The sequence below is a fragment of the Myotis nattereri genome (assembly GCF_964212035.1).
Source record: "Myotis nattereri genome assembly, chromosome: 2".
Taxonomy (NCBI): domain Eukaryota; kingdom Metazoa; phylum Chordata; class Mammalia; order Chiroptera; family Vespertilionidae; genus Myotis; species Myotis nattereri.
In genome coordinates, this window is record NC_138076.1 from 22,118,525 (window position 1) to 22,143,317 (window position 24,793).

The 24,793-nt window shown below is 36.6% G+C and overlaps 1 protein-coding gene across 1 annotated transcript in view; it reads left to right on the forward strand.

The window, feature by feature from the left end:
- Positions 1-24,793, forward strand: part of KCNU1 (potassium calcium-activated channel subfamily U member 1) — a gene marked incomplete at both ends in the record, with an annotated part of 123,101 nt that overhangs the window by 20,715 nt on the left and 77,593 nt on the right. The window contains 9 exon segments of the mRNA XM_081082242.1: positions 3,261-3,431; positions 4,313-4,404; positions 6,312-6,422; positions 10,196-10,301; positions 11,446-11,528; positions 12,650-12,719; positions 15,014-15,166; positions 20,990-21,102; positions 21,492-21,560. Of these exon segments, the coding sequence (XP_080938368.1) occupies positions 3,261-3,431; positions 4,313-4,404; positions 6,312-6,422; positions 10,196-10,301; positions 11,446-11,528; positions 12,650-12,719; positions 15,014-15,166; positions 20,990-21,102; positions 21,492-21,560 (968 nt within the window).

Genomic DNA, 24,793 nt, shown 5'->3' on the forward strand with positions numbered 1-24,793 from the left:
GCAACCAGATAGCTTGTGACTTAAAGGGATCCACTGTAAATCACTCTAACATCTGGAATGTTAAAAACCCAGAGAAAAGAAAATGGCAGATTTTGCTGAGAGGATATTTGAAATGACAAACTATCATTGTCCCCACTTTACCAACTTCCCATACTCACAGCTAAAAGTCAATGCCATTCAAAGGTGAGCATTAACCAGAAAGTAATCAACATGATGCCTATCCTCAAATTCTTCTGGAAGTAGCAAGAGGGTATGATGGACAGCAGACACTAAGGTAACAACAGTTGCATAATATAGCAGTTACAAGAACAACAATTAAAGGATAATTTGTCCAAGGAAGCAAAGGTTTTTAAAAATATGTTTATATTTGATTAAAAAAATACAAAGTGCTTTAAAAACTAAAAATGATATTCTAAACAAAATATATATATATATGATTTTAAATAAAAGAATATTAAACAGTAACAGGAGTTAAAATGGGCTAAAAGTATCCAAGGAAAAAGTATTATAGAGCTGATAAACCACATTAGGGAGATTTGGCATTTAATAAATGTGGCAAAAACTGTTCAGAGACACAGTGGGCAGGATTGAGGCAAAAACACTGACATGAAGAAGACTAAAGACATTCAAATAATTTTTGAGGAGAAACCTGGAAGATGGGCAATGTGGATTCAGCATACTATTAAATTAGTGTTTCTGAAGAAGAAAAGGACACAAAAAAATGGCACCAGAAAAAATATTTAAATTGAAGTTTTGAATTTGTAGATTAAAGAATATACTGAATCCAGGAAAAATAACGCTAAATTATTTATCCCAACTATATTTTGGAGCAATTTACCAACCTTTGAAGATAAGGAGAGAATCCAAGCAGAACAAAGCAAAGTCTATAAAAGGGGGAGAAAAATCAAACTAGCCTCAGATTTCTTGGAAGCATCAGTCAATACAGGAAGATGATAGAGCAGTGTCTGCAAAGTTTGTGTGAAAGGAAGTGCAACCTATCCTGTCATTTTATGCAGATGGAGAAAATCGCATCTATGAACCCCTTTTAAAAAAATGTGTCTTAATGATAAAATCCAACCAGAGGAGATGAATCAAAACTAAGAACTCAAGAATGAAGAAACCATAATAAAAATTAGTGGTGGTGATTATTGGATGACTTTAAAATAGAACTAAGGCATAATTAAGGGAATTGTGGTTATGACCAGAACTCACATATGCTATCCTGTATAAGAAAAGGCTAATATGCAAATTGTCCCCTCAGGAGTTCGACTGAGAGTTCAATTGCTCGCTATGACATGCACTGACCACCAGGGGGTGGCGCAGAACATAGAGGATGACCAGTGGTGGCAGTGGGGTGCTGAAGGAGCAAGGAAAGGAGGAGTTGGGGAGGTGGGAGGTGGAGAACCTGATCGGCCCTGATCACTGGCCAGGACTAGGGACCCTAACCATGCACAAATTTTATGAACTGGGCCTCTAGTGTAAAAATAATGTAACTAATACAAATGATGTGGAGGTAGGAGATGGGATTGTGCCCCTGTATCCTCCACTTACATTGCACATTAATCTAAAATTGAAACACAGAATTTAAAAACATAAAAATTCAGTTGCTTTGTGAGTTAAATATTAAAGGGTTAAATTATTGTGAAGGCAATTTCCAGGTTGAAATAAATTTAGTTTTAGTTTACACATGTTTTACAAGGATGTGATTGAAACCATGTGCTAAGATGTTATTAAAAGAAACTGTAGGGTTTTACTTAAAGGGAACAGTCACAAGTAACTCTTGTATGTCTGGGTAAAATATACAATATATCTGTTTTTCTTGTAGTACAATTAGAGGCCTGGTGCATGGATTCGTGCACCGGTGGGGTCCCTTGGCCTGGCCTGCACCCTCTCGCAATCTGGGACCCCTCAGGGTATGTTGGACTGCTGGTTTCAGCCTAATCCCCGCAGGCCAGGCCAAGGGACCCCACCTGTGCATGAATCTGTGCACTGAGCCTCTAGTATGCATATAAGATCTTTGGTTAATCTCTTCCCACCCTCCCCTCTCCCCCCTTCCCTTTGAGATTCATCAGTCTGTTCCATGTTTCCATGCCTATGCATTGAGCATCTGCCCCATGGTGGTCAGTGCACGTTATAGCTATCAGTCTAATGGTCGCTTAGGCTTTTATATATAGAGATAGTCTCAGAAAAGAGTGAAGACTCCAGAAATCAGTAGAAACAGATTCTACTACCAGCTATGAGAACTAAGTATAGACATACAATTTCTTACTTATTTCAGAGTGGGAGTCCACACTCATAACCTGCTCATCAAACTTAAAAAAGGGTCAGCATTGGGCATACATATCACTTTTACAAAGTGATCATGTGCCTGAGAAAACTACATTATTTCTAATTTCTACTCTAGTTCTTAAAAGCAAAACAAAAAACCTACTTTCTCCAGACATCTTTAGTATTTTATCATTTTTGTGTCAAATAGAAAAGAAAAATGTCTAGGAAATATGTAAGCTATTTGGAAACATGTCTAAAAATGTAAAAAAGAGAAAATTGTATATATTCTATATCATTGTTATGTTATTTGTAATATATGTTATATATTTATAATAAGTTTATATATACTATATATACATAAAGTATAGGGTCATTGCCTAAGTTGCTCTTTTTATTTAATATAAAAAAGGTAACCTGATAAATTTAGTTCCCGTTAAAACATGGAGATTTAGGGGGGAAGTCAGATGAATTTTTTTCAGAGTTTTTTAATCGCTGAAGAAATATTTTTGGGGAGTAGGGGAAGTAACCTGGGAAACCTGTTTGTTTACTTTTCCTTAGACACTTGCTTTTATGAAGTTAAGTTCACTGAAATGAAGTGCTTATTTGAGTGCTTCTTTCTTTACTGATAGATAAACCTGATCTGGTGAAAAATGAGAATGAATAGTAATTACTAAACTTAGAGCCTTTGGTGTCCATGATGGCTCCAGGATGTGGTGATATGCCCACATGAAAAGAGATTTGGGCAATAAATTTCACTATGAAGCATTCTAAATGTGAGCTCAAGCTACATGCCCCCTTAGATTTCAGCAATGATCACAGTGAAAAAAAAAAAAAAAAACCACCAAGACTTCACAATCACTACCCCAATTTACCAACCCTTCAAAGCTGTCTAGGAATCATTTATTTCATTTGTATTGAATTAAGTGATTTTGCTTATTTTTTGTAAACTTTCCCTTGGATTCCATTTCCTGAATTCTTTTCCCTTTTGACAGGTGGAAAATTCTGGTGATCCCTGGCTCAAGGGTAGAAATTCACAGAACTTAACATATTTTGATTCCATTTACCTGGTCATGGCAACAACATCAACTGTTGGCTTTGGAGATGTGGTAGCCAAGACATCCCTAGGACGGACCTTCATCATGTTCTTCACTCTGGGGAGTTTGGTGAAGAATATTTTCAATATCTTTTGACTGTAGCTAGAAGTGAAAGGTTTTTGGTTAATGGTGAGAAAAAAGCAGTATAATCTTGAGAGTGAATGTTACATTATCAGGTGTCAAATGAATATGAAAAGATATATGGATCCCATGTTTTTCCAAACTGCAATCCCTGGAGCACATCATATAATTGCTTGGTTGCCAGAGATGAGGATGGTCAGCAAAGGAGAGTAGATTTTTCTTACTAGCCTCTACATTGACTTGAGCACCCCTGTCTTTCTTCATCTTTTGTCCATCAGATTAAAGTCTTTATTCCAAAGGGGAAGGGAAATTGAGATTTGATCTGAAGGAAGTTCTATTCCTTCCAGCTCAAATGAGTGAGCTCTCCAAACCAGCATTTTCCTTCAGATAAGGGAACATCTGTGCATGATTCAGCAGTGTGTATCAAGTTTCTAATTTTAATTCCTTAAAACCATACCACGTTCTCTACTTCACCTTCCTGATATTACATTGTCCACACTGCTACATCCCCTCATTTCATTTTCCCTTAACTTTGCTGTCCCATATAGCTTTTTCCCCAAGGTCCTAAATAATAGCAAGTTGAAGGGCACTTTGTAGTGATGAGGGAACAGAATGTATAGGAAGGTTGCCTTTCTGCTTATCCTTCCTTCATTGTTTTCACCATTTTGAATTCAGGAAAGCATTTTATTCCATTTTAATCAAATGCAAAGGCTGAAGTAATAAAGAAACATGTTCTTTCTTTAAAAATATAGTTCACAGTGTTACCCCTCATGAATTAGACAACATTTTGTGTACCTTCTTTCTCCTTTATAATCTCAGTATCCTTTAAAATGATGAGACCTAAGGTTTTTATTTGCTGGTTATTTTAGATACTATTTGCGAACTATATCCCTGAGATCGTGGAACTCTTTCTTACCAAGAAGACATACACCAGTTCCTATGAAGCGCTCAAAGGAAAGAAGTAAGTAGCTTTCAAGTATAATTTCTACAGTTTGAGATATTCTACTAATCACAGACCTCTTTCTAAACACCTATTGCTCGACCTGTCCTAGGTGAACATATTGGCAGGATCATTCATTTACTAAAGAGGTTTGTGCTAAAATAAATACCAAGAAGATAATATTTGCTACTTGATACAAACTACTATATAGATGCCCATAAGGGCCCTAAGTCAACTTGAAATGACACATAATGTTGTCATTCACTGTCAAATATTGATTGTGACAATATTTGGACCTTCTTTATCACTATCTATTCTCTTATTTCCATTACTAATTTTCTTATTCATGTTAAGCATGTGGTTAACTCAGGCTAATTTTACATAACAGATCAAATTAAAGCCACAGTTTGAATTTGAAATAATTTAGTTGTCTTAAACTCCTAAACTCCCTTAAACCATATGGGGCTCATTCATAGGCAGAGGTTTGCTGGAGTGAGGAGCAATTTCAGCCTTTTCACCAGAACTTCATAGATCTCCTTTGTTCATGCCACAGTCATTTGTTCCCTGGAGGAAAACAGACTTGTTTTTACCTTTTCTCTCTGTGGATATATGTTATCTCAGTTTCCATTATGCTTTTTCACATCTTAGAAAAAAAAACATACAGAGATCTTAAATTTGAAGTGATTCTTTTTAATCTTGTCTCTATCCACTGTAGAGGAAAGAGGCACGATGTAGGTAAATTCTCCTGGTTTGGTCTCTTAACATAGTGGATGAAAACCAAGATGGACCTAGGACTAAGAAAATAGTGCAATGAATGAAAATAATGAAATAAACTAGTTAAGCCAAAGTTTGACCCAGTTTACCTCAGGAAAGTGATATGTAACCCACGCTAAATCATCCAGTAAAGTCTAGAAAATATAAGGTAAATGCGCTAAAATTATGCTTTTCATTTTCTTAATTGATTAGTAAAGGGAAAAGCATATATATATATATATATATATATATATATATATATATATATATATATATATTTTCTAAGGAAATTGATAGCTAGTTTCCACCATAAAAGTTACATGCTTATATTTTTGCACCTGTCCTAGGTGTCTCTCCATTGCAGTCGCTTTTTGTGACTACTAGATAATTTTACATGCAGAAGATAAATACAAATAACTTAGATTCTAGTGCTGTCTCAGCCACAGCATTTAACTATGGGAAACTCAATTAAATACTCTGAGCCTCAATTATTCCTCAATGAAGAAATGTCTTGATCAGCAAATCAGGAACCAAGTGCAAAGTTAAATCAAATTACACATTTCAAGTCTGTTATAAGTTACAAATAACCATAAAAACCTAGCAGTTATGATAGATATTGTTGTATTCCTAAAAAGCTACATGTAATTCTAATGTGTGGAGTTATACCCTGTATGAGATGAACTGGAGATGACAGAAGTCTGACACTGCTTTTGTTATAATGGAGATGCAGTCCTGGGTGTTTCCATTTTCAAATTCTGGGTGATTCATATATTAAATGTATTTAAAACTAAGTTTAAGCCCTAACCAGTTTAACTCAGTGGTTGGTCCGGTCGGCCTGTGGACTGAAAGGTCTTAGGTTCAATTCTGGTCAAGGGCATGTAGCTTGGTTGTAGGCTCAATTCCCGGCCTGGTGAGGGCTGGAGTGGAAGGCAACCAATCAATGTTTGAAACAATGATTGAAACATTCTGGTCTCTCTCACATCGATGTTTCTCTTTCTGTGTCTCTCCCCCTCCCTTCCACTCTCTTTAAAAATCAATGGAAAAAAGATCCTGGGGTGAGGATCAACAAAAATAAGACAAAATCCTAAGTTTAAGCTAATTTTCTACTTCTAAATCTAGACAGGAAGATACTTCTGTTCCTCAGATGATCCAGCTAATATGTTCTTGATACCCAGGTTCATTGTGGTTTGTGGAAACATCACTGTCGACAGTGTGACTGCTTTCCTGAGGAATTTTCTTCGTCATAAGTCAGGGGAGATCCACACTGAGATTGTTTTTCTGGGAGAGTAAGTATATCTGTTTGGCTCATAGGCTCTAAATTAATACTTGAAATATGTGTGGATATTTTTAATGGGAGAAAATGACCCTTGTAATATTCATAGAAAAATTAGGAAATAATAAGAAGCAAAAAGAAAAGGAAAAGCAATCCCATGATCAGAAGTAACTTCTGAAAAAAATTGAGAATGTATTTTGCCAGATGTTTTTCTGTATATGTACTATTATGTGATTACAGATCATTAAGTTATTCTATACTGATTACTCATATATATGACCATAATTTTGCCCACATGTCTAGCATACTTCATAATTATAATTCTAACTGTTAATTAACAGGATTGGAAATCTAAAGTTCAAATAGATGATATTTTCGTTCTATGCAGTTTACATTTTCACAAGCAGAATCCAAGTCAAATATTTGTAAAACACTGGGAAATACAAATTTAATGCAAAAGACTTTAAAGTAGGCAAAATGATTTCTAATTGTCTTATTTTACAATTTTGGTTCCCAGTGAAATGGAACATTTTTTGTGCATTTTGAAATTCCTCTTTATATTTTTACTCTATTTTCTATCAGGTTGATCATCTGTTATTTTACTGGATTTTGAGCACTCAGTGTATTGTAATATTAACTGTTTTATGTCATATATTATAAATACGTTTTCCCTTTTGCCCTTTAATTTTGTGTGCTTTCTTTTTAATATAGTATTTGATTTACATGTACTTTAATCCATCCACTTCTTTTTGTTGTTGTTGTTTATTTCTTGTTTTTCTTACATCCTTAGGCCTCTGTGTTTTAGTATTTAGTAAATGTTTCTCTAGGATTTCCATGTTTTCATATGGAAATTTTTTATATTTAGTGTAATATGAAAGGAGTTAGCTTCTTTCCCCCCCAAATGGTTAATAAGTTACTTAGACATCACTCAATAAATAAATCAGACAGATTTGAAGCGACATTTTTATCTCATAAAGGAATATATATAAGATTCACACCAACCTTTACATATTTTGTAGTTGAAGCAGAAAACTAAATATTGTCTTTGATACTCCTGCCTCCCTCAAATCCTATGTATACTTTCATCAATATCATCTGTTTTGTCTCTTAAGTAAATTCTAATTCTATTTCTACCATTTTATTTCCACTATTAACAGTCCTGTTCAAAGTTAATATCTCATCTCTCCTGTATCTCTATAAAGGCCACTTTATTGAGTGATTCTTTTTGCTAAGAATTTCTTCTACCTTTATGTGACCAGTTTATTTCCATCCTTCAGCACTGAGAGAGACCTTCTCTATTCAACCAATCTAAATGAGTGTCTTCTAATCCTTCTGTTGCTTCACTCTGTTATATTTCCTTTAAAGCACTTATCACCATCTGTAATTGTGGTAGATTTTCCTTTAATACAGCTATTAATATTTCCTTCCCTTACTGTTCTTTCATTCTGGTCCTCTCAATAAAAGATGGAGTCTCTTTCTCATCCCTTTGAATCTGAACTGGCCAGTGACTTGATTTGATAAATTGAATGCAGCAGAGGGGACACTTTGTTAGTTTCAGATCTATAGCCTTTAAGAGGACTTGGCAGTTTCAACTTTCACTCCAAGAGAGTTTTAAGCCCTAAGCCATCATGTAAAAAGTCAGAATAGCTTGCTTGGGGAGGAGGCCCACGAAGCTCTCACCTGCTCCAGGCTGGTAGCTGAGGCAGCAATCACGTGTGTAAAGTCATTTTGGTCATTTGAGCTCCCAAACACTCTGATGAATGTACCCACATGAATGGCCACAGTCAATACTATGTGGAATTACATTGCTGAGACCAGCCAACCACAAAATCATGAGAAATAATATGTTATTGCTGTTTTAGATCAAGAAGTTCTAGAAGGGTTTGTTTTACAGAAACAAAACATGGTAGTGGAAGTGGGGTGCTGTCATAACAAAAGCCAAAATAGAGTCTTTTCCTTGGAACTAGTGGTAGTCAGAGGCTGGAAGAGTTGCTTGGAGACTCTCCGTAGAGGCCAGAAAAAACAATGAGGAAATTTCTAGTAGGTACTAGAAGAAGAGCAGAGTTTTGGTAACAATGTCACTGAAAGTAATATGGAAGCTAGGAAATGTACCTAGTGCAGTTGTGAAGCTGGCTAAGAAAATTTCCCCAAAGAATGTTGAGTGTCATTTGCCACTGTATAATCATGTATGATAAGGCACGAAAATTGAGCTGAAGAAGAAACACTTTAATTTTCAAACAGAACTGAGGGGAATATAGGAGTCCCATAACAGTTTCTCCAGCTTGCCAAAAAATGTCAAAGAGGAAAATGACCTCTGGAGGAAAAAAAAATCAAATCCAAGATGCCACTTATGAAATATGACCTCAAGGTCAAATGTAAAGATCCAGTCAAGGATGTAGCTGAGGACCCTTTGTTAAGACCTCGGAAAGATTTAAGGTGGTGACTTATTGATGATCCTCTCAAGGCAAAGGGCTTCTAAGAACCTGAGGACATTGTTCCCAGATCCTGAGTTTCTGAAAGTAGAGAGGAATCATGAACATGACTTAGTGGGCATGCCGTGAACCTGATTAATATGTATAGAGACTTGTCTGTGCTTCAAATACAATTTTACTGGTAAAATGTACTGCCAGCTTGAGGTAAAGGGACAGAGTTAAAAAATGCCTCTTGACCTCCAATGCAGCACAGGCAGGAATCAAGCCGAGAAAGCTACTCAAGTACAAACACGGGGCATTTATTAGGGAAAAGGAAGGATGGCTCAGAGGGTCAGAGGAGAGAGAAAAGAATCAAGAAGAGCAATGGATTAGCTCATAAGGACTAAACTAGGCTCTAATAAAAAAAATCCTCTGCTACTGGAGCAGGGGGTCCTCATGTTATGTGCTCAGATAGATTTCAGAATTTCTATGTGCTAATTTCTGGTTATTTATATATGCCCTTCATTACCACCCTCACCTCTTTTTTTTGAAATATATATATATTTTATTGATTTCAGAGAGGAAGGGAGAGAGAGAGAGACAGAGAGAGAGAGAGAGAGAGAGAGAGAGAGAGAGAGAGAGAGAGAGAAACAGAAACATCAATGATGAGAATCATTGATCAGCTGCCTCCTGCACGCCCCCTACTGGGGATTGAGCCCACAACCTCGGCATGTGCCCTTGACTGGAATCAAATCCGGGACCCTTCAGTCTGTGGGCTGAAGCTCTATCCACTGAGCCAAACCAGCTAGGGCACCACCCTCACCTCTTTTGATTGGGAATGTCTATGGCAGTTTTTCTATTCCTTATCATGGCATGTTGGGGATGGAGATGGGGATAATAAAACTTGTCTATTTAGTTCACAGGTCTTCAGATAAGGATGAGCTATACCTGAGGGGCCCCATCCACATCTAGACCTGACTTAAGATAACAAGATGCAGGGCTTGGACCTGATTATTAGAAAGAGATAACACTTTTGAGGGAGATCATGAGATTATTTTGTACAGGAGAGGGTTGTGAATTCTTGTGGCCAGAGGGAAGATGGTGGTAGATTGTTTTTAAAGGATGGCTACCAGAAATTTCTCCCAAATGTTTACACATAGACTATTCCTTTAGGAAATTAGACCTGAGCTTCAGACTGATACATGGAATTAGGCTAGTGGTGTCAAAATCACCTATCCTTGTGGCTTAAAAATGAATGGGATATAGATGTGTTCCAAGAGGAGATTAAGGGTTCTATTAAATGCAAATAAATATAACAGTATCTAAGCAAAGTCAATCATCGTTTTTATTTTTTGGTCCTACGTTCTTTGTCCAGGGCTCCTCCTTCTTTGGAATTGCAAACAATATTTAAGTGCTACATGGCCTACGCAACTTTTGTTTCTGGATCTGCATTGAAGTGGGAGGATCTGAGGCGAGTTGGGGTAAGAACTATTTTTTCTTTCTTCTTTGTAGTTAACCTCAGCTACAACAGTGAAGATGATAGGATCTCGTCTCTTTCAAAGGCATTACTCCAGACCCTTAAATTTGGGAAAATACAACTTTCTCAATTTTAAAAACTAATCATGAAGGAGATGTAGTAATTGTCCTCCATTTTCTCCTTGATAAATATCAAGCAGACTTCACTGTTTATATAAACTTATAGTTAAATTATTTATTTCACTAAGTTCTCTACCTAGAGCAGTTTTATTTTCACAGTCTAAGAGATCTGAAAAAATTATGGATAGTTAAAGTGTGTTTGATCTTACCATTCAAATGCGATTCTTACTAGAGAACAGATTTACCAATTTCTGAGCACACTGATGTGACTTCTGATAGGAGAGACATGAAGGAAAATAGCAGAGATCCCATTAAGGTTGGAACTAACACTAATGATTAAAGGCCAACCCTCTAGACAGCTTTCATTTAAGATCAAAGCCAGCTTTCTCTCATTTTATAGGTTTCACAGAATCATAAAAACAAAAAGACTTCAGTTTTTTAAAGCAGAGATCTATAATGTTCATGTAAAGAATTAAAACAGAAAATTATAGACTCAGAATAATCTTCACTTCCCTGCACCTTGGTCTTATAAGCCACATCAGTAATTTTCTAGAATCTTAAGATTTAGGTTCCACAGTTATTGAATGACTGCTTACTTTGAGTTAAGCAGACTTTCAGTTCCTCCATTCTTTGCTGTCCTGAAAGGCAAACAAGTATACAGAAAATGGCTTTAAAAGATCATATTACTTATCAGCAGGCATAAATTGATGGTTGGGATGATAGGAAAAAGTAACTATGCACTTTACCCATTTTAAAGCAATCTAGCATCCATGTTAGAGACTTTGTGCCCTAGTCGACTCATCCAGTGTAGCCCTCACAGCCCTTGCAGCATTTGCAGGACTATGATCCTGATGTAATTGCATCCATATCAGAACTCCTTCCCAGTTGTGTTCTCTTTCTTATTGGAAGTTTTATGAAAAAAACACACACACACACACAACAACAAACAAACATAAGAAAAAAGTTTTCCCCACTACAGCATTCCCCACATAATTAATAAGATGGTTGCTGTCCAATCTTGAAGAATAGGTGGAATCTGCGGAAGCATGCCTGGTCATAGCCAACCCTTTGTGCAGTGATTCACATGATGAAGACACTTCAAACATCATGAGGTATGAAGCTGGCACTGTGGTACTTTGTGATCCAATGCTGATACATTTCTGCCTCTTTTGAAATAAAGCCTGGTGCATAGGACTAAACAGATGTCACAGTATATTTTTTGTTGTCCCCAGAAATGGTGCAGATGTATGAAAAAGTAATTTAAAATAGAGTATTCTGAATGTCTCTGGGCTTGTCCACATACTTTGCTGAATTTTCATATGGATAATAGCTATCTAAACTTGAAAAGCAAGCATACAGATAAGTGATAACTGTTCAGATAGCATCATTATAACTAACATCCTCTCCTCCTCAAAAATAGAGATGTTATTGGTGATATGTGAACCCAATTAGTAGACTTTACTTATAGTTTTGTTCCCCTCCCCGCTCCCCCGCCAGTAGTTCTGGTGAAAAGTTGTGCATGGTTTAGTATGATGTGCTTGTGACCATTGGAAATTATGTTAAGGTGTCTAGAACTAGTGTTACCATCTTTAATTGTGAACTATCTATGAGCAGGAACTTGACTTGTGGTAACAGATTCCAACAATCCTTGTGATAGCAATGGCTTAGTTCCTAACCCAGGTAATCTTCTGCCCCCCCACCCCCCCCACCCCCTCCAAGGCAAAATAAATAGAAATAGCTGAAGGTGATGCTACAAAGAGTGAGAAACAGCTGAGAATTTTCATCATGTATAATATAGTAAATGTGACACAGACTTTAGTTTCTTAATTTGTAAACTAAGAACATTGGAAAAGAGAGTCTATGAGCTATTTCAAGCTACAAACAGTAATACAATCTCTACATTTTTCTTGTAATTAATGTGTTTGAGTTTGAAAGCTAAAATATATACAAAATGATTTATTTCCTTTTCAAACATTGGCCCCAGAAGACCATAATTTCTGAATACCAAGAGCTGACCTTTCCATAGTTTTATTTTACTAAGTCACTAAAACAACTGCCACCTTCAGTGGGTATTCTATTAAACAGAACATTTTTAGAGAATACTATAACAATGAAACTTATAATATGCCATTTATTATGCTTTCCCAGATATCAATTTAACACTGAATTGAATTATGTTACAAAACCATTGTATGTGGCCCATCACTGATGAACATATTTGTTGTTTATTTAGGGTACTCTCTATCAAGAACTATCACCCTGATACCAGAATCATCATACAGATACTTCAATCCCATAATAAGGTATTGTTTTTTTCTAGCCTATCTAGTCTGTGGAGCTAGATGAATTTAGTTCATCTACATAATAGATTAATTTAATACTTCCAAATGGGTTTGCACTTGAAAAGTTTTTGCCAATTGTGGGTGACATTCAGAGTCTCATTAAGACTGTTAATCACTTATGAATGTAAATTCAGAAAGAGGTATATTTGCATTCTTTAAAAGCTTCTGCCTAATGATCTAACTTCCAATCAGCTTGAGTCTAAGTGATAAATGAGATCCTTTGCTTTGGGACACTGACAGGGACACTATCAACTACCTGGAGCCACTAAAACTAAAGTAGGCTGATTAGGCAATTACAAAAGTTTAAGTGACAACCAAGAGCTAGGTCAGGGTTGATTAATAAGGTTCATCTTCTACACAAGCACATTCCTTTAAGAGAGGCCAACTAAACAGGAGAGGTTGATGTTTTTTCTTATGCAGAAAAACCAACACAGAGAGTAAAGGAAAATGAACAAACAGAAATATGTATTTTCCACAACAACAACAAAAATATAAAATCTCAGAAAAATGCCTTAATGAGAGATAAGTGACTTACCTGACAGAGTTCAAAATAACTGTCATAAAAATGTCACTGAACTTGGGAGATGAATAGATTTAAAAAGTGAATATATCAGCAAATAGGTAGAAAGTATGAGAAAGTACCAAATAGAAGTCACAGAGCTGACGAATATAGTAACTGAACTGAAAAATGCATTATAGGGGCTTTTCCAGACTAGATGGATCAGAAGAAAGGATCAGTGAACTGCAAGACAGAGTAGTGGAACTCACCTAACTAGAGCAGCAAAAAAAAGAATGCAAATGAGTGAAGACAGTTTAAGTAGCTGATGGGACATCTTGTGGACCAATATTTGCATTATGAATCTCACAAGGAGAAGAAATAAATAGGCAGAAAACTTATTTGAAGAAATAATGGCTGAAAACATTCCTAACATGGGGAAGGAAACAGACATTCAGATTTAGGAAGCTGAAAATTCAAAATAAGAGGAACCCAAAGAAATCCACACCAAGACACATTAAAGAGTGAAAAGTTAAGGACAACCAAAAGATGGTTACTTGAGACTTTTCTTGTTTCTTGAGGTAAATATTTATTGCTATGATCTTACTTATATACCAAGTCTAAAAATAAATAAATAAACAACCAAAAAAACCTTAACTCATAGATACAGAGAACAGATGGGTGGTTGCCAGAAGCAAGGGATGGGACTGGACAAAATGGACAAAATGGGTGAAAGGGGTCAAAAGTGCAAACTTTCAATTAAAAAAATCATAGAGGTGCACTCATATTGCATAGTGGCTATAGTTAATAATACCTTATTATAGCCCTAGCTGGTTTGCCTCAGTGGATAGAGCATCGGACTGTGAACTAAAAGGTCCCAGGTTTGATTATGGTCAAGGGCACCTGCCCAGGTTGTGGGCTAGATCCCCAGTGGAGGGCTTGCAGGAGGCAGCCAATCAATGATTCTCTCTCATCATTGCTGTTTCTATCTCTCTCTCCCTCTTCTTTCCTCCCTGAAATCAATAAAAATATATTTAAAAAGTAATAAAAATAATACTTTATTATATATTTGAAAGTTACTGAGAGAAAAAATCTCTAAAGTTATCATTACAAGAAAAAAAATAACCACTATGGCCTTACTGGTTTGGCTCAGTGGATACTGTGGTCTGGAGGATCCCAGGTTCAATTCTGGTCAAGGGCATGTACCTTGGTTGCAAGCACATCCCCAGTAGGGGGTATGCAGGAGGCAGCTGATCAATGTTCCTCTCTCATCGATGTTTCTTACTCTATCCTTCTCCCTTCCTCTCTGTTAAAAAAATCAATAAAATGTATTTGAAAAAAATAAATAACCACCATGTTAATGAATGTTAACTAGACTTATTGTTGTGGTCATTTTGCAGTGTATATAAATATTGAATCATTACATTGTACACTTGAAACTAATATAATGTTATATGTCAATTATACCCTAAAAACAAAACTCTCCAAAAAACAAATAAACAAAAAAGATTGTAAATTCAGTGTAGAATCATAGGTCTAGCTAAGCCATTTGACCTGATTTTGTAACTATAGCTAGTTTCCTTTTTAAATGTGGAACAGTTGACCACTAACCACTTCTAAATGTTGAATTTGTTTTTATCACTTCTGCTGACCTGGGCATAATAAATGCTTTAAAGTAAAACAGAGACATTCATCTAGAAACAACTGTTTAAAGTTATATTTATTTTTAATGTTTGACCTACTTTCTATCATGAAACAGGGTTTTCTGCCAAAGATTCCCAGCTGGAACTGGACTAATGGAGACAACATCATCTGTTTTGCTGAATTAAAACTTGGATTTATCGCCCAAGGCTGTTTGGTGCCAGGCTTGTGCACCTTTCTAACATCTTTATTTCTTGAGCAAAACAGTAAGGTAACATTGTAAATTGATGTTGAATCTTGGCTCTATCCCTGTGTTCTCACATATTAGGATCAGAAATAGATGTGAAAAATTGAGGAAAGCAAGAAGGCCCTAAGAAATGAGATCTGACTTCTCCTTGAGCTGTTAAGGGATTGAGAGATCTAGATTGAGTTCCTAGGTACTGCATTGACCTTGAAAATAGTAATTGATTTTATTCTTGCCAAAGAATATTTATCTGCAAAATAGAGACCATAACTCTGCTTCCTACCTGCTCCATGGTATTATGAATGTAAATGTATTCATAAATGTAGAAGCACTTTGAGTTATTGAAAGTAGAAATATAAAGGTTATGTTATTAATGGAGAAGTCATATATTTAAATAGAAATTAAATACAAAATGATCATCATGATAACTATATTCCTCAAATCACAATAATAATACAAATAATAATTAAAATCTAATATTAAGTTTACTTTGGGGCCATTCTATACAGTAATAACAATACCACAGATTGATTGCCTACTATGTATTATGCATTTTAAATACATTGTGTTTCCTCTCAGGTAGTATCCCAGTAATGGGTCCATGATGCTAACTAACTTGATCATATAGGGAGTAACAGAACTAGAATTGTCTGACCTATGGTCTTACCACTATGCCCTAAGCCTGTGGTTTTATTCAGAATCTTGCACATCAGATCCTAGGAAACCTTTGCTTGAGAATAAGCAGATAAAAGAGGCTATTGGAATGAATTAATATAGCACTAAGTATGGCCTTCCAAATGCCATTCCCATGAAATGCTCTGGGAAAGGTTCTAATCCTCAGCTGGGCCTGGTATCCTATTGTCCACTTTTCTCTCCACTTAATTGCTAGTCCACACTTTCCTTTTTTTACATGTAATTTTCCTCCTGGTCTCTCTTCACACTTTACTTCCTTTGTTCAATGAGTTCTAACAATTTTTACATCTTCTCCAGTTCCTTTTCTGGTGCTATTAAGGAAAAGCAAAAGAAGTGAAAGATGCTCTGGCCAGTACAATGCTAACTGGAAAACAAAGGATTCTTCCGTAGCTTCTTCCGTGAATGTGAGGAGACATCGTATACAGATAAATAGAAATGGCCATCAGGCAGCAGGAATGAGCGTTATGCTACCACAGTGACCATGCTTTAACCTTCAATTAGTGGTCACTGTGTATGACCTAGGAAATGGCTTGTCAGGAAATCCTCTCTGTGTTGAATGCTTAGAGAGTGGAAGGTAACTACAATGTCTATTGTGATAGTTGTTATTTTAATCTCTGTGACTGAAGAAAATAAAAAGGAATGGGTTCTCTATCTGAAGACCTCATCTTTTTCATGGAAATATGGAAGGTAGAGATGTAAACCCAGCCCTATTATGCTTTTCCTTTTCTTTTTTCATCTGAAGTTGTAACCTCCTCACTGAGGATTGTTACATGTCAATATTCGTCACAAGATGGTTTTTGGAATACTGGAATTGAGAGATATTTATGGTCATGATAATTTTTTTAAGTAAAATCTGAAACTCACTTTCAGAGATCCTCAACTGGATAGAGTCAGAGGGAGCAAGATTTTTTTATTGGTTTACATATTTATTTCAGACTATGATTAAGTTCTTTGAGGACTAGGACTGTCTTTTTAAAAAAATTGTTTTATTGCTTAAAGTATTACAAAGAGTATTACATATATCTCCTTTTTTTCCCCGCCCTTGACAATCCCCTGACCTCCCCTACCCACCAGTGTCTTATATCCATTGATTATGCATATATGCATGCATACAAGTCCTTCGGTTGATCTTTTACCCTTCCCTCCTGCCCCCCAACCCTTCCCAGTCTTCCCGCTGTAGTTTGACAGTCTGTTCGAGGCTGCTCTGCCTCTGTATCTATTTTTGTTCATAAGTTTATAATGGTCTTTATTATCCATAAATGAGTGAGATCATGTGGTATTTTTCCTTCATTGACTGGCTTATTTCACTTAGCATAATGCTCTCCAGTTCCATCCATGCTGTTGCATATGGTAAGAATTCCTTCTTTTTTAGAGCAGCATAGTATTCCATTGTGTAGATGTACCAGTTTTCTAATCCATTCATTTACTGATGGGCACTCAGGCTGTTTCCAGATCTTAGCTATGGAGAATTGTGCTGCTATGAACATAGGGGTGCATATATCCTTTCTGATTGGTGTTTCTGTTTCCTTGGGATATATTCCTAGAAGTGGGATTGCAGGGTCAAATGGGAGTTCCATTTTTAGTTTTTTGAGGAAACTCCATACTGTCTTCCATAGTGGCTGCACCAGTCTGCATTCCCACCAGCAGTGCACAAGTGTTCCTTTTTCTCCACTTCCTTTCCAGCACTTGTCGTTTGTTGATTTGTTGATGATAGCCATTCTGACAGGTGTGAGATGGTATCTCATTGTTGTTTTGATTTGCATTTCTCGGATGATTAGTGACTTTGAGCATGTTTTCATATGTCTCTTGGCTTTCTGAATGTCCTCTTTTGAAAGGTGTCTATTTAGGTCCTTTGCCCATTTTTTGATTGGATTGTTTATCTTCCTTTTGTTAAGTTGTATGAGTTCCCTGTAAATGTTGGAGATTAAACTCTTATCAGAGATAACATTGGCAAATATGTTCTCCCATGCAGTGGGCTTTCTTGTTTTGTTGATGGTTTTTTTTTGCTGTGCAGAAGCTTTTTATTTTGATGTAGTCCCATTTGTTTATTTTCTCTTTAGTTTCCAATGCCCTAGGAGCTGTATTGGTGAAGAAATTGCTTCGGCATATGTCTGAGATTTTGTTGTCTTTGGATTCTTCTAGTATTTTTATGGTTTCCCATCATATATTTAAGTCCTTTATCCATTTTGAGTTTATTTTTGTGTATGGTGTAAATTGGTAGTCTATTCCATTTTCTTGCATGTATCTGTCCAATTTTCCCAACACCATTTATTGAAGAGACTATCTTGACTCCATTATATGTTCTTGCCTCCTTTGTCAAATATTAATTGAGCATATTGGTTCAGGTCGATTTCTGCGCTCTCTATTCTATTCCATTGATCTATATGCCTGTTCTTGTGCCAGTACCAGGCAGTTTTGAGAACAGTGGCTTTGTAATACAGCTTGATATCTGGTATTGTGATCCAACCTACTTTGTTCTTTCTCAGGATCACTGCAGCTATTTGGGGTCTTTTTTTATTCCAGATGAATTTTTGGAGAGTTCGTTCTAGGTCTGTAAAATATGTCATTGGTATTTTAATGGGAAGTGCATTGAATTTATAGATTGCTTTGGGTAGTATGGACCTTTTAATGATGTTGATTCTACCAATCCAAGAACATGGCATGTTCTTCCATCTGTTTATGTCTTCCTCTATCTCATTTTTCATGGTCCTGTAGTTTTCTGAGTAGAGGTCTTTTACCTCTTTAGTTAAGTTTATTCCTAGGTATCTTAATTTTTTTGGTGCAATGGTAAATGGGATTGTTTTTTTAGCCTCTCTTTCTGTAAGTTCACTATTGGTGTATAGAAATGCCATAGATTTCTTGGCGTTAATTTTGTATCCTGCTACATTGCCAAATTCATTTATTAAGTCTAATAGTTTTTTGATGGAATCTTTAGGGTTTTTTATGTATAATATCATGTCATCTGCAAATAAGGACAATTTTTCCAATTTTGATGCCTTTTATTTCTTCTTCTTGTCTAATTGCAATGGCTAATACTTCCAGTACTTTGTCAAACAGGAGTGGTGAGTGTGGGCATCCCTGTCTTGTTCCTATTCTTAGGGGAATTGGTGTTAGTTTTTGTCCATTGAGTATGATGTTGGCTGTGGGTTTGTCATATATGGCTTTTATTATGTTGAGGTATGATCCTTCTATTCCCACTTTGCTGAGAGTTTTTATCAAAAATGGGTGTTGGATTTTGTCATGCTTTTTCTGCATCAATTGATGTGGCTATGTGGTTTTTTCTTTCAATTTGTTTATGTGATGTATCACGTTTATTGATTTGAGAGCAAGATTTTTTAATTCTGTACACTGCACACTGCCCTGGTGCTCTAGATTCCATAATTAACTATTTACTTGGTTTTAATGGCTAGGACTCCAGTGTCTTAGGTCCCATTTTTCTCTGATTAGACACTTAACTTTCTGACAGTTTTTATATCTATAAATGTGAGTTATTAATCTCATAACCAGATTTTTCCAAATATTGAGTTAACATTTGTAAAACTTCGTAGTACTCAGATGAAAAGGCCTTGAACCAATAATATATGCTTTTGTTCGGCTGTTTATTTGTTTCGCTATATTGAATATATGATGGTAAATTGTAGTTTAAAGAGCATTTCTGGTTGATCTTAGGCACAAAGCATTTCCTTACAAGCTTAAACTTACATTTGATCTGATCAAACTGATTTACTTGAGCTCCCCAATTCTACTATCCAAATCTAAAATTCATCTTGTCTTCCTGTTTCCCTTTCTGACCTTTAAAAAACTAACTCAGGAATCTTCTCCATTTCTATGGTTATCATGTTTACCATTTTTGAAAAATGGATCATTTAGATTAGACATACTAAGTCAATATCTATAGCAATAGGGACTTAAATATTGGTATGAACTGTGCAGTGAGGTGAGCCCTTCTAAACAGAGAAATTTAAGAGTGTGGGAAAAGGGAGGAGATTCAACTGAATCTAGGGAAGGGTAGGAGGAATGCCTAGATTGCTTGAAGTGGTAATCTTTTTTAAGTAGGGCAGACATTTTTGTTTGTGTGTTTGTTTTAATTTTTTTTCCCTAAACCACAAGTTGCCATTGGAGAAATATTTCTGAACTGGCCTTTACTCTCCGTGGCTACAGTGTTTCAGAGTTCATAGGAATTCTAAACTTTTATCTGAGCTTTTGGGCTTTAATGAGCCTGTCCTGCCATGTCAGAATAGTGTGATAGTGATTCTCAGAGAAGCAGGTGGGAGGATATGAGAAGGATGCAAAGAGAGCATAACAAAATGTTGAGGGATCTTACACAAATAACAGAGGTGAGTTTTCCAGCTGCCCCTGTCCCCTCAGGTTGCATTTAGCCTTTTTTAGAGATATCTTTTCTCCCTTCATATCTCCCATTTCTCTACTGCTATCCTTGATTTTTACATTTGCATTTCCATTAATTAGGATGGCTCTCTGAGTTCATTTGAACCCATGAAGGGTTCTGATACTGAGCAGAAGGCCATGTATATTTTTTCTTTGTGGTATGTGGTTACAGGCATACCTCAGCGATATTGTGGTTTTGCTTCTAGGCCATTGCCATAAAGTGAGTATCTCAATAAAGTGGCTCATAATATTTTTTCTGGTTGAGGGCCTTACCTTCAGTTTATAAAAAACACAACATATGTGAAGTGCAATAAAGTGAAACACAATAAAATGAGGTGTGCCTATAGCTAGTCAGTAGAAAACTAATGTGCTTTAAAAAAAACAATCTTGAACAGCCATATCTAGGGAGAGACAACTTAGATTATATATTATCCTTCCTATGATATTACTGACTCAAAAATCAACCTAACTTGCTGAAATTATTGGGAGAAGAAATATAATTTCCAGCAAGCAGTCTTGGGTACCATCTGGGAGGAAAACAAGTCATGATGCTTCTACTTCATTCTGAACTCTTTAGTGAAAATAGTTGAGTTGCATGTTAGAGTTTTATTATTCCTTTGACATTTCTCCAGTTAAGCACTAGGACAAATCTTCTTCCTATCACCTAAGTGCAGTGGGTGCTGGTTTACTGCTTAGCAAAATATACAACTTGAATTATAGCATCCCATCTTCCAGGTCAAGTGCTTCATGTGGCATGATTGTATATTACAGGTTTGTCCTAAAGAGCCCTGGCAAAAAATCTTCATAAGTAGCCTGAAGAACAAAATCCTGACTCAACGTCTTTCTGATGACTTAGCTGGAATGACTTTTCCTGAAGTTTCCCTGTAAGTTAAAAGAAAAGCTTTCTCTCTGTTTTTTTTTTTTTTTTTTTTTCACACAGTAGCATTCTTTCAACAGTGTTCATTGGTGGCATTTCTGTAGGCCAGGCTCCATGACAAACACTGAAGATATAAGAATATGAGATCAGAATAAGTCTGAGTTGCTGCAACTTAGAAGTTGTGGGACAGTTGTATCTCTGTCCCAGTGGCATGCTGGCTATGAGTTACTTCAGGATGGATCCACTTACAAGTGGGAATTCCATATTTGGGAGGCCCTTCCTCTGATGCAGTGCTGGTGTCCGCACAGGGACAGAGCACAAAGTGTTAGTCATAGTACTGTGAAGCAGTGGCCTCCTGTCCTTCCTCTCCTCATGATGCTTCGTCTTCCTTCCCAGGCTCTGCTTTGTGAAGCTGCACCTCATGCTGATAGCCATCAAACACAAACCCACGGCTTCCGGTTACTGGTAGCAATGAGGCTTCAAACCTCTTCCGTTTGTTTTTTTTAGTAGAATTTTTATGATTAAGACTTTTCCAAATATACAACCATAACTAAGCTTTTTGATATTTGTTGAGAGCAGCCCAGGCTGCTGTGGTGAATTTAATATATTTCTGGTGATTGTGGTTAGCATGGTTACCCTAGCAAGCATGTCAAACTCAAAGGCTAACACAGGCCAAATAAATGAGGCATGCGGCCCTCGGGCCACGAGTTGGATTTGCTTGCCCTAATGGGAGGACAGGTGCTTTGCCTTTGCTGCTAAGGCACTGCCCCAGTTCTCTCCAGGAGGGGTCACCCTCTCACATCTGTTCCTCTTCATATATTACCAGATCTTGCAAATCTTGACCATGAAGTCATACCATAACAATAGAATTACTTATGATAAAAATGTTCTCACAAACTCTAGTTTTAAAAACAATTCTGTAAAATATGACAAAATGTGAATTCGGCCTACTAGAAAAAGTCTGCTGTTAATAGGGGCGATGAAGGGAAGAGATAATGTCACCAGCATTTCCTAAGAACCCATATTGGATAATATTAGAAGTAAAATAAGTTATCATGTCAGAAAAAATAAAATTTAGGACAAATAGAAAGAGAATCAGCTACAATGACATAGTGAGAAAAGATGATGAAAATAAAATGGGGCCTTAAATAGATGGGGGACAAGAAAGACGTTGGCTGATGTATGGTTTTCTGTGCAAAACTAACTTAAATTAGAATCAACACACTAGATTCTAGTCCTTATTATTATTTGCTAGCCCAGTGGCCTTGGCAAAGTGTTCACCATCTGTAAAATTAGGAAGTCACGTTAACACCTAAGACCCCTTCCTGGTCTAAAACCAACATTACCAGGAGCCACGAAATTACACGGAAATAGACAAAATTCTGTAATTCTGAGTGGTAGCACATGAACTACAGAGGAATGATCTTATGTGAAAGGTTGGAAAGAACAACAGTTCTGTGCAAGTAGAGATCATGCAGAAGGAATCTGGGCAAAACAAACCAGTGGGTAGAGTACAAAGCAAGTCATTAAGCAGATTTAACAAGCAGTATTGTCTGGCTGGCTACATTCTATTTAGCAATCCCGCCATGCTCAAGAAAAATCTCAAGATCTAAACCTAACCCAGGCAGCTTGGGTTTCAGACCGGCCCCCAACTTGATCAAGTTTAAATATCGTTTTGGCCTTCAACAACCTGGGCTACACATCAGAATTATTTACAAAGTTTTAAAGACATATAGATTCTAAACCCCAGCTTCTGAACTTTACAGAATCAAAATCTAAGGGTGGGTGGGGCCTGAGAATTTTTTAAGGCTCCGTGACATAGTCAGTTTATTCATTGGGTACTACTGGACCAAATGCTTTTAAGATCCTTTTCAATCCTGACATCCTAGATTTCTAATAAATATTATTAGAATGACTATTAGGACATCATAGACCAGAAACATGAATATCTATTAAGCAACTAATTTCTACATATATTTGAGAGTTCCTGGTGCTGTTTCCTATCTAATATACACCTACCCACAATGAAAGAGGAACCTGCTCTAACATAGTCTTAACTTTGATTTCTCACTAAAAAAGATGAATCAAAGTCCAGATTTGGCAAAGATATTGATAATAGCGATCTCCTAAGTTATTGCTAGTTCATGACCAATGATGCTGTAGGCATTTTACTTACATTAGCTCTTGAATTCTAACAACAGTGTTGTGAGGTGTACACAATGATTAGTTCCATCTTACAGAGTAGGGAGCTGAGGCCCAGGAAGGGTAACTAATTTCCCCGAACTTACACTGCTCTCCAATGGCAGAGCCATAATTTGAACCCAATCTGGCTCTGGGGGCTGTGCTTCTGATCACCAAGCTGTACTGCATCCACCATAGTCATATATAAGTGGAAGCAATATGGGCATCTCAAAGGTTGGGCTTTAGACGAGTACTGTATATTGAAACACTGGTGGAAAATCTTTTTTGACCTTTTATTTTCTCTTCTAATTGATACACTTGAATATACTCTACATCTTGCAAAGCCCCTGGATAATCATAAAGATTTGTCTTAGAGAATAATTTGTCACCTGCTAAGAGATAAAGTTGGACCTGACCCAGTTAGATAATATTTTGAGATTGTTCCAGTAGCAAACATTCTCTAATAAAACAACTGGCCATGATTAATGAGGAGAAGAATTAAGCAATAATGCCAGTCCAAAAAAATCTTCAAAAGTTTGCCTCTTCTTTCAAATATTAATCATGACAGTATCTTTATAACTAAATATTTAATAAGAGTTCAGAAGACATCCCTTTAAAACCTTAGCCAGTTTGGCTCAGTGGATAGAGCATTGGCCTATGGACTGAAGGGTCCCAGGTTCAATTTCCATCAAGGTCAGGTACCTTGGTTGCAGGCTCGATTCCTGGCCCTATTTGGGGCATGTGCAGGAGGCAATCAATTGATGTGTCTCTCTCACATTGATGTTTCTCTTTCTGTGTCTCTTCCCCTCCCTTCCACTCTCTCTAAACAAAACAAAACAAAAAAAGGAGACATGAAGAAGCAACTAAGTATACTTGAGAGCTACTGAACAGTGATATTTGGGATGTGGGTCACAAATCCATGTTCTTTCTCTTTGAAAGTTAAAGCAATCATTCCACTCAATAACATCAGTTGGTAAAAGCTGTCAGCCAATGTCTCAGGTACTAATCTACCTGAACATAGCTCCTCAGCATCTTTCTACTCTTGGTATTGGGCTGAAGAGCTTTTGTTGTATAAGCTGCTTTATTTTTTTTTATTTTTTTATTTTTTTTTATTGCTTAAAGTATTACAAAGGGTATTACATATGTGTCCATTTTATCCCCCCGCCCTAGACAGTCCCCTAGCCTCCCCTATCCCCCAGTGTCTTATGTCCATTGGTTATGCTTATATGCATGCATACAAGTCCTTTAGTTGATCTCTTACCCCCCTACCTCCTGCCCCCCAACCCTCCCCGGCCTTCCCGCTGCAGTTTGACAATCTGTTTGAGGCAGCTCTGCCTCTGTATCTATTATTGTTCAAAAGTTTATAATGGTCTCTAGTATCCATGAATGAGTGAGATCATGTGGTATTTTTCCTTCATTGACTGGCTTATTTCACTTAGCATAATGCTCTCCAGTTCCATCCATGACGTTGCAAATGGTAAGAGTTCCTTCCTTTTTAGAGCAGCATAGTATTCCAT